General features: G+C 42.1%; 1 protein-coding gene across 1 annotated transcript in view; it reads left to right on the top strand.

Moving 5' to 3' along the window:
- LOC138948405 (uncharacterized) overlaps positions 1–10,000 on the top strand; it is a 39,234-nt gene that overhangs the window by 3,038 nt on the left and 26,196 nt on the right. The window contains exons 2-5 of the mRNA XM_070319938.1: positions 375–496; positions 3,265–3,318; positions 5,155–5,296; positions 7,265–7,353. Of these exons, the coding sequence (XP_070176039.1) occupies positions 375–496; positions 3,265–3,318; positions 5,155–5,296; positions 7,265–7,353 (407 nt within the window). The remainder of the gene's footprint in view (positions 1–374; positions 497–3,264; positions 3,319–5,154; positions 5,297–7,264; positions 7,354–10,000) is intronic.

Genomic DNA, 10,000 nt, shown 5'->3' with positions numbered 1-10,000 from the left:
TGCTATATAGGCCAGCGCGATTTGTATGTAAAAAAGAGCTTCTACTTTGAGTTCTGCTACGATGTGCAGTTGTATGTATGGAATGCTAAATAAATCCTCGAACTCAATTCGACGAGTTGTTTTCTGCTGCTGCGAAGACGGGCGACGTAGAATAAAAGAACACAACTATACGACATTTGAGAACTTGTGGCAATCTCAAGTGTCGTGTAACACACACACACACACACACACACACACACACACACACACACACACACACACACACACACACACACACACACACACACACACACACACACACACACACACACACAAAAGGACATGTTTGAGTGTTGAGTGTTGAGTGAAGTGAGTGTGTCCCCTCTGTGAAACAGGTCTGACAGCGGCCCAGCCTCACCACGGCGACATGGCAGGTCCGCTATGCTACGACTGTCACGGGCCCGATCACTCCTTCCCTGAATGTCTCAACCACGCCAAAAACTGCCACGGCGATGAGGTCAGGAATAGAGGCGTGGATGAGTGGATAGACAGATCGATAGTTGGATGGGTCGATAACTGAGTGGGTGGGAGGGTAGGTGGGGTGAATAGACTGTTGGATGGATAGAGAGATGGATGGTCGAGTAGGTTGACGACTGTATGTGTGGGTGTGGGTGGATAGATGGCTGGATAGAGAAATGTACGGCTGAGTTTAGTGGTGGGATGGATGGATGAATAGACGGCTCGACGCATAGAGAGATAGACGATTGGGTGGATGGATTGCTGAATTCAGAGGTGGGATTGCTGAATTCAGAGGTGGGGTACGTGGATGGATGGATGGATAAATGGATGGATGGATTGATGTATGGATGGATGGATCCATAAATGAACGGTCGAGTATGTTGGTCAATACCGAGGTGGAGAGACGGACTGTTCAATGGAGGTAGATAAGAGGGATGGATGGATGGATGAATAGATTAATGGATGGATAAATGGAGAGATGGACTGTTCAATTGAGGTATATAAGAGGGATGGATGAATAGATTAATGGATGGATAAATGGAGAGATGGATGGAGAGATGGATGAGTGAACAAGCTCATAGATCGAAAAGAACGGGCTAAAGCCCCACCGGCAAGTAAACGCGGATGGACGAATAAACAGAGCGACGAATGAATGCTAAGATGAATAAACAGAAGACGGACGATCAGACCAAGGAATAAAGTAGATGTGTACTGCCGGGCAGTACATACCCCAAGCGAAGTCGTCCATCTGTGTGTACATGATTCTCTCTCTCTCTCTCTCTCTCTCTCTCTCTCTCTCTCTCTCTCTCTCTCTCTCTCTCTCTCTCTCCCTCTCTCTCTCTTTTCTCTCTCTCTCTCTCTGTCTTAAAATGTGTCATCGATGACGTGTTTTCATACTTGCTAATGCTGCAGGCTAATCATGACGTCAAATTGAAACTTCTTGAAGTCTCTCAGAAAGGGACATGAAAACCATGTGGGGGTTACTGGTTTGGGCTGAAAAAAACCCCAACTCCACCTAAAATTCAAGCGCCTATGGGGCTGAATTATGCAGCATAAATTGTGAAACATCAGGATATCTCACACTTTCAATTCTGCCATCATGTCAAATCTGACAACAAACCTACCCACAAAATGTCATAAATATCGGTGTAGAATTGAGACTTAACGGTTTTTAACTGCCAAAAATAAGTTTTTTTGACTGGAATAGTTTGTCTTGAAATTCAGTTTGGGACAACGGACCCACCCACTAAATTTCATAAAGATAGGTGAAAATTTAAATGTAACGGTTTTTAACTGCCAAAATTATGTTTTTCTTCTGGAAAAGTATGGAGTGAAAATCAGTTGGGGACAACGAACCTACCCACAAAATTTCATAAATATCGATGAAGAATTGAGATTTAACGGTTTTTAACTGCCAAAAATAAGGTTTTTTGTCTGGAAAAGTATGTCTTAAAATTCAGTTTGGGACAACGGACCCACCCACTAAATTTCATAAAGATAGGTGAAGAATTGAAATTTAACGTTTTTTAACTGCCAAAATTATGTCTTTCTTCTGGAAAAGTATAGAGTGAAAATCAGTTGGGGACAACGAACCTACCCACAAAATTTCATAAATATCTGTGAAGAATTGAAATTTAACGGTTTTTAACTGCCAAAATTATGTTTTTCTTCTGGAAAAGTATGGAGTGAAAATAAGTTGGGGACAACAAACCTACCTTTAAAATTTCATAAGAATCAGTGAAGAAATAGGATTTAACGATTTTTTAACGGCCTTTAAATCATTGGTGATGTCATCATAACCCAGTCGTTGTAGTTGTCGTCGTAGTTGTTGGTGTTGTTGTTGTCATGTTCGTTGTCGTGATTGTTGTTGTTCTCGTGTTGTTGTTTTTGTTGTTGTTGTTGTTGTTGTTGTTGTTGTTGTTGTTGTTGTTGTTGTTGTTGTCGTCGTCGTCGTCGATGTCATTTGTTGTTGTTGTTGTTATCGTCGTCGTCGTCGTCATCGTCGTCGTTGTCAGAGGTTATTTCTAAAGATTTCATTGATAGTCTTTGTTCTCGTCACCAAGACTTGCTAAGAACAAGCTTGGAACAGCAAGAGTTTCAAGAACAAGATTAGAACAACTCATTACATCAATACCAGTACGTCATTTGTATTTAGAACATGTCGGAGGTGTTTGTCTAAACCACTTACTGAAATGTTTTGAGGTTTAATGACCATACACATGTTGAACCGGTGAGTGTCTTCCGCTGCTTAATTCGCAAATAACTATTTTATTAAAGTCCGCTTGAAACGCTCAAAGATGAAATTCCATGTTAAAAAGTGACAAAAGTTTCACATTTTCCCGTTGTAACAGCTTCCGATGATATTATATGAAAATTCTGATCCTCTGAGAGGATTCCCCGAAACAAAATCAGTTTGTACGCCTAATTTTAATAGAATTGTCCAAACAGTGTCGCTAATATTGTGCTAAAAGATGAATTCTAGAACAATGTTCACAGACAGACACCACTTGGCAAAAAAAAATTCAGTGCTGGGAGATGAAAAAAAAAACTACCTCGCTACGCGCGGGCTTCGCCCGCGCTCCGCTTGGATAACTGATGGAATGAGGCACGGACACACAGGAGTATGGATGGTTGACAGAACGGATTTGTGTTCTCATGGATGTACGACTGACTGGAATGATGAATGTTTGGTGCGTGGGCTGTCTGTCTGGCTAGCTAAATGAACGTGACGCGCATACAGTGGACTCTTCTTTGTTTTGTTCAAAGGTGTGCCAGTTCAAGTACGGTGGACACACAGAAGTCAGCTGCCACAAAGCACATGTAAGTTGCCCGTCTATCTGTCTGTCAGTCTATCTGTCTGTGTCCGTCTTTCTATGTTTTTGTCAGTCAGTTTGTCTCATCATTCTGTCTGCCTGTATGTCTTTCTGTCTGTCTTTCTGTCTGCCTTTCTCTCTCTCTCTCTCTCTCTCTCTCTCTCTCTCTCTCTCTCTCTCTCTCTCTCTCTCTCTCTCTCTCTCTCTCTCTCTCTCTCTCTCTCGTCATTAAAAGAACAATCCACGCTAAATAGTATACCATACACAGTATATTAATATAGCTTTGATTCCTCACTATATTTAACTTTCAAAATCTAAGAAAATGTGGGACATAAGCGTTAAAAACACAACAGCTGTCAATGCGTTTGACAGAGACCGACAGAGACCGACAGAGACAGACAGCTAGACAGAGCCATACAGCTAGACAGAGACAGACAGCTATACAGAGACAGAGAGCTAGACAGAGACGGACAGCTAGACAGAGACAGACAGCTAGACAGAGACAGACAGCTAGATAGAGACAGATAGCTATACAGAGACAGAGAGCTATATACAGCGCTCAAGACAGATAGCTAGACAGAGACAGACGGCTAGACAGAGACAGACAGCTTGACAGAGACAGACAGCTAGACAAAGACAGACAGCTAGACAAAGACAGACAGCTAGACAAAGACAGACAGCTAGACAGAGACAGACAGCTAGACAGAGACAGACATCTAGACAGAGACAGACAGCTAGACAGAGACAGACAGCTAGACAGAGACAGACAGCTAGACAGAGACAGACAGCAAGACAGAGATAGACAGAGACAGACAGCTAGACAAGGACAGACAGCTAGACGGAGACAGAGAGCTATACAGAGACAGACAGCTAGACAGAGACAGACAGCTAGACAGAGACAGACAGCTAGACAGAGACAGAGAGCTATACAGAGACAGAGAGCTATACAGCGCTCAAGACAGACAGCTAGACAGAGACAGACATCTAGACAGAGTCAGACAGCTAGACAAGGACAGACAGCTAGACAGAGACAGACAGCTAGACAGACGGACAGACAGCTAGACAGAGACAGACAGCATGACAGAGATAGAAAGAGACAGACAACTAGACAAGGACAGACAGCTAGACAGAGACAGACAGCAAGACATAGATAGACAGAGACAGACAGCTAGACAAGGACAGACAGCTAGACAGAGACAGACAGCTAGACAGAGACAGACAGCAAGACAGAGATAGACAGAGACAGACAGCTAGACAAGGACAGACAGCTAGACAGAGACAGACAGCTAGACAAATAGACAGGATTAATGCGTCCCAGCTGGAGGTTACTGTACACAGAATTTTTTTTTAACATGGTTTTATTTCTTTTTGGTACATATATGACATGACAACAACATCAGACATCAACATCAAATAACATCAGACATACAAGGCTATGCTATATGTATCTTCCAAAATTAGAAGAAGAAAAAAACCACAAAAACCCAGGAAGGCATAATAAAACGTACAATGACATAGCTCATATTCAACACATTTCTAAACTATATAAACATAATCCTCGTTTCCTTTCTTGTCTTTCTATTTAATTATTTTATAGAACTACTCATAGCAACAAAATCCTGTTCTCTCCATAGTTAATAATCTGGATTTTAAAGAAAAATTATAACGATCAACATAATTATAGAATATCCTTCAACAGCAACAACAACAAAAAAACAAAAAAAAATCAATGATTTGACAATATCAGAGGTTTAAATGGGTACCACTTCAGAAAAAAATGTATTACACTTAAAATTAATTTTACTTAATTTATTCAGAAACGTTTCCTTTTGTCTGGTGCCAGGACTGTGATCGCGAGATCGGAGAGTCGGACCGCCAGTGCGCGTCAGGGGGTTACGAGGTTCACGGGGCCTGTCAGATCTGCTGTGCTGATGACACGTGCACCACGGTAATCGCTCAGAAAATCACCACCATGGCCAACACGAGTAGGTGGATGATTGGTGTGGGTGGTTGGGGAGGGTGGTGGGTGTGGGTAGTGTTAGTGTGTGTGTGTGTGTGTTTCTTTGTGTGTGTGTGTGTGGGGGGGGGTGTTCTATCTCGCTCCTCTCTGTTTCTGTCATTGCTGTCTCTTTTTTCCTTCTTTCTCTCTCTCTCTCTCTCTCTCTCTCTCTCTCTCTCTCTCTCTCTCTCTCTTTCTCTCTCTCTCTTTCTCTCTCTCTCTCTCTCTCTCTCTCTCTCTCTCTCTCTCTCTTTTCCAGAAACCGGGAAGAGCTTCAGACGGAAATATTGTTCCTCTGTCACCAGATCATTGCCTCTGGGACAGAACTGACCCTTATGTACATCCCCTCACACACAGGGATCAGAGGCAATGATATGGCTGACAGAGCAGCAAAAGAGGCTGTCACAGATCAAGCAGCATTTCATGACCTAAAATTAACAAAGACGGAAGCAAAACACAAAATGGCCAAAGTTGCCTGGTGTCACTGGGAAACAGAATTAAAAACAGAAGGCAATGCCCATGGTTGGCTTATTCTGCCCCGACAAACAAAACAAAACAGGCCTACACTCCCCAACCCCCTCCTTAAAATACTTCGCAGAATTCGCACGGATGGATGCGCTTACAAGTTCTTTCCCCGTCTCTGTGAATGTGGACAGTTGCTATCTTTTTTACACCTCTTTGACCGCTGCCAATCACTCCAACAAGATTTCCGCAACCTACACACCCTTGTCAACGAACACAAACTGAAACCCCATGAGTTTTTAGATAAACATTGCACGCTTCAATGGAAGCCAGCATACACCCTGTGTCTCTCAATATATAAGGCTGAAATAGGACATCTGTTCTGAAAACCTCATCCCCTTTCCTCCTTCCCACCCCTCAGTCCTCTCTCCCACCGACCCCTTACCCCCCCCCCCTCCCACGCCCAACAACTAAAGCGTCTAAAACACAAAGCATAGCTATACTCAATTGATCAAACAAGGCTTAAGCACATACTGCCCTCCTACCTGAACTTAAGTTCCCCATTCTGATATTTTTTATTTTTATTTTTTAATTTTTAATTTTTATTTTTATTTTTTTTAATTGTTTTTTTAATTTTTTTTTATTATTTTTGTTTAATTTTTTATTTTTTATTTTTTTATTTTTTTGTTGTTGTTGTAACTTATTCAGCCACACATACAAACATATTCTACATACATAAAAAGCAAATAAGCCTACAAAACCGCTCCAGTCCAACCACATTCCGCGTACACAATCATTACTTCCATCCCCATTTTGAAATATCGCAACAGGACCTCCAGATATATAACACGATCATATGTGTTCTCTGTTTGCATGTTTGTCCAGTGTCTTGTCCCCACATAAAGCATATTAACTCTACCTGTCCCAAGATAGGCCAAATGGTTCTAAGAGGACGTTAAAACTAATTATCATCATCATCATCTCTCTCTCTCTCTCTCTCTCTCTCTCTCTCTCTCTCTCTCTCTCGACACATGCTCGAGAACTCTCTATTTTCACGCATGAGAATTGTGTGCCGGGTTGGCTCATTGGTAACACGCTTGATCACTGACCCGGCGGTCTCAGGTTCGAATCCCGTAAATGGCAACATTTAAAAAAAAATCTGAATGTTTCAACTTTTTTCTTTCTTGTATAAACTCTATATTCTTGTATTTTATTCCTTTTAATTTATTCCAAAGGTTTTGAGTCGTGTACTGGAAATCGAATATAGTGCGTAACTTACGCAGCGTAAGTGCCTTTGAACAGCTTTCCCAGAATCCCGTATTCTAGTTTTAGTACGGGATACCCCCAATTAAATGTCAAAGGGCATATGTATCACCGCGCGTCGACTGATAGTAATGGTGGATGAGCGCTTGTAGTTATCATGTGCTGGTGTAACTATCAATTATAAAAGGTGTGTTGTGCACTGCTAATGCGGTGCGTGTTTCTTGACCAGACAACCTGGGTGTCCACTGCCCAGCCACGTGCACAATGGACAACCTGGCTGCCTGCGTATCCACCGGTCACATCTGTAACGGCGACCAGGTAAGTGTACTGGGGTCCGATCCAGATAGACCCGATGCCGTCTGTCTATCAATCAATCAATATGAGGCTTATATCTCGCGTATTCCGTGGGTACAGTTCTAAGCGCAGGGATTTATTTGTTTTTTTTATTTTTATTTTATGCAAGTTATATCGCGCACAATATTCAAGGCGCAGGGGTTTATTTATGCCGTGTGAGATGGAATTTTTTTTTTACACAATACATCACGCATTCACATCGGCCAGCAGGTCGCAGCCATTTCGGCGCATATCCTACTTTTCACGGCCTATTATTCCAAGTCACACGGGTATTTTGGTGGACATTTTTATCTATGCCTATACAATTTTGCCATGAAAGACCCTTTTGTCAATCGTGGGATCTTTAATGTGCACACCCCAATGTAGTGTACACGAAGGGACCTCGGTTTTTCGTCTCATCCGAAAGACTAGCACTTGAACCCACCACCTAGGTTAGGAAAGGGGGGAGAAAATTGCTAACGCCCTGACTCAGGGTCGAACTCGCAACCTCTCGCTTCCGAGCGCAAGTGCGTTACCACTCGGCCACCCAGTCCTACAGTCTACAGTGCAGCCTCCCTTTTACGACCTTGACACATCGGTAACAAGGGCACAGTCCTCACGGCTCACGTTTGAAAAACGTGTAAATGTTACACAGATGTTACTAAATATGATGGGGTCTATGTCGACCAAAAGAGTGGGATTCCCTGTAGGTGGAGTTCCTGTAGGATACAGGGAATCCCACAGGATGGAGTTTTTCAATTAAACTTGCAAACCATACTCGAATTTCCAAGAAATATAAAAAAAACTCGAAAAAAACATCAAATTCTACTGATGTCGCTAAGCATCACGTGACTTTCAGCGATATCAGCGAAACGCTACAAGAACTACAACCTGTGGTATTCCCTGTATGCAGGGAATTCACCTACAGGAACTCCACCTACACGGAATCCCACTCTTTTGGTCGGCATAGACCCTATCAGCCTTACTAAAACGTGCGTCGGGACCTATCTAATGTAGACATAGACCCTATCAGCCTTACTAAAACGTGCGTCGGGACCTATCTAATGTAGACATAGACCCTATCAGCCTTACTAAAACGTGCGTCGGGACCTATCTAATGTAGACATAGACCCTATCAGCCTTACTAAAACGTGCGTCGGGACCTATCTAATGTAGACATAGACCCTATCAGCCTTACTAAAACGTGCGTCGGGACCTATCTAATGTAGACATAGACCCTATCAGCCTTACTAAAACGTGTGTCGGGACCTATCTAATGTAGACATAGACCCTATCAGCCTTACTAAAACGTGCGTCGGGACCTATCTAATGTAGACATAGACCCTATCAGCCTTACTAAAACGTGCGTCGGGACCTATCTAATGTAGACATAGACCCTATCAGCCTTACTAAAACGTGCGTCGGGACCTATCTAATGTAGACATAGAACCTATCAGCCTTACTAAAACGTGCGTCGGGACCTATCTAATGTAGACATAGACCCTATCAGCCTTACTAAAACGTGCGTCGGGACCTATCTAATGTAGACACGGTGTAGGATACAGTGGAGCCTGCAGGTGAAGACACGCAAACAACCAGAAAAGCAGGTCCTAAGAATCTAAAATGGAAGTACATCTACAGACGGAATGTTGTTGTTTAGTTGTTGTTGCTCCTCACTCCGTAAATGCTTGTATAACTGTGTTTTAATTTTAAATAAATCAAGCGCAAAGAGCATAATTGTAAAGTTATGATGTTTCGCTATATAAATGCTCATTTATTATTATTATTATTATTATTATTATTATTATTATTATTATTATTATTATTATTATTATTATTATTATTATTATTATTATTATTTAAGTTATTGAGACATCCCAGTGCACTAAGGGATTTATAGAGCAAATCGAGAAAATTCATTATTGAACGAAGCGCATAGCGCTGAGTTCAATAATTATTTTCGAGATTTGCTCTATAAATCCCTTAGTGCACTGGGATTGTTTCAATAACGATATTGTCAGTACCGCCAGAGAAAAAAGAAGATTAAAAACGCACATTTTGCAACGCGCATTTGGATAGGCGTAACTGTGTGGTCAGGTTTGTGTCACTGGATCTACTTTTGTGTAGGCTGTCTCAAGTGTGTCGTGCTTTCGTCACACGCAAACTCTTGTTTTAATTTCTGTTGGTAAATTCCAGTGAAGTGTTAAGCTAAAAATTGATGACCTTTCACAGAGACCTCATTTAAACTCGGAGAAAGGACTGTACTCTTAATTATTTGCGATTCGAAACCTTCATCGAGCTTCGACAGATTGACTGTGCAGAGTGTTGCCCCTTGAATTGACTCCGGCCAAGGCCACGGTTAGCTGAGACTCGGATTTTCAAAGTAAATGTGGTATGTTTCTTCTGTTGTATCTTCACTCATCGGGGAGACTGGTACTATTATATATGAACCGTAAGAATGCTGTGAACCCTTCACGTAGTATGTCCCCATCGTTTGCTTGTTCACATTTGCCCAACATGTTAATTTGCTGCGAGGTTTATGTCGTCTGCTAGGGCGGCTAGGGCAAGCGAACCACGGCACTGCACTGCAGTCTCATTTCAAAAACAACAATTGCTCGTCTGCACGCATAAG

The sequence above is a fragment of the Littorina saxatilis genome, linkage group LG15 (genome assembly GCF_037325665.1).
Source record: "Littorina saxatilis isolate snail1 linkage group LG15, US_GU_Lsax_2.0, whole genome shotgun sequence".
Taxonomy (NCBI): Eukaryota; Metazoa; Mollusca; class Gastropoda; order Littorinimorpha; family Littorinidae; genus Littorina; species Littorina saxatilis.
This window is presented reverse-complemented; position numbering and strand designations above follow the sequence as displayed.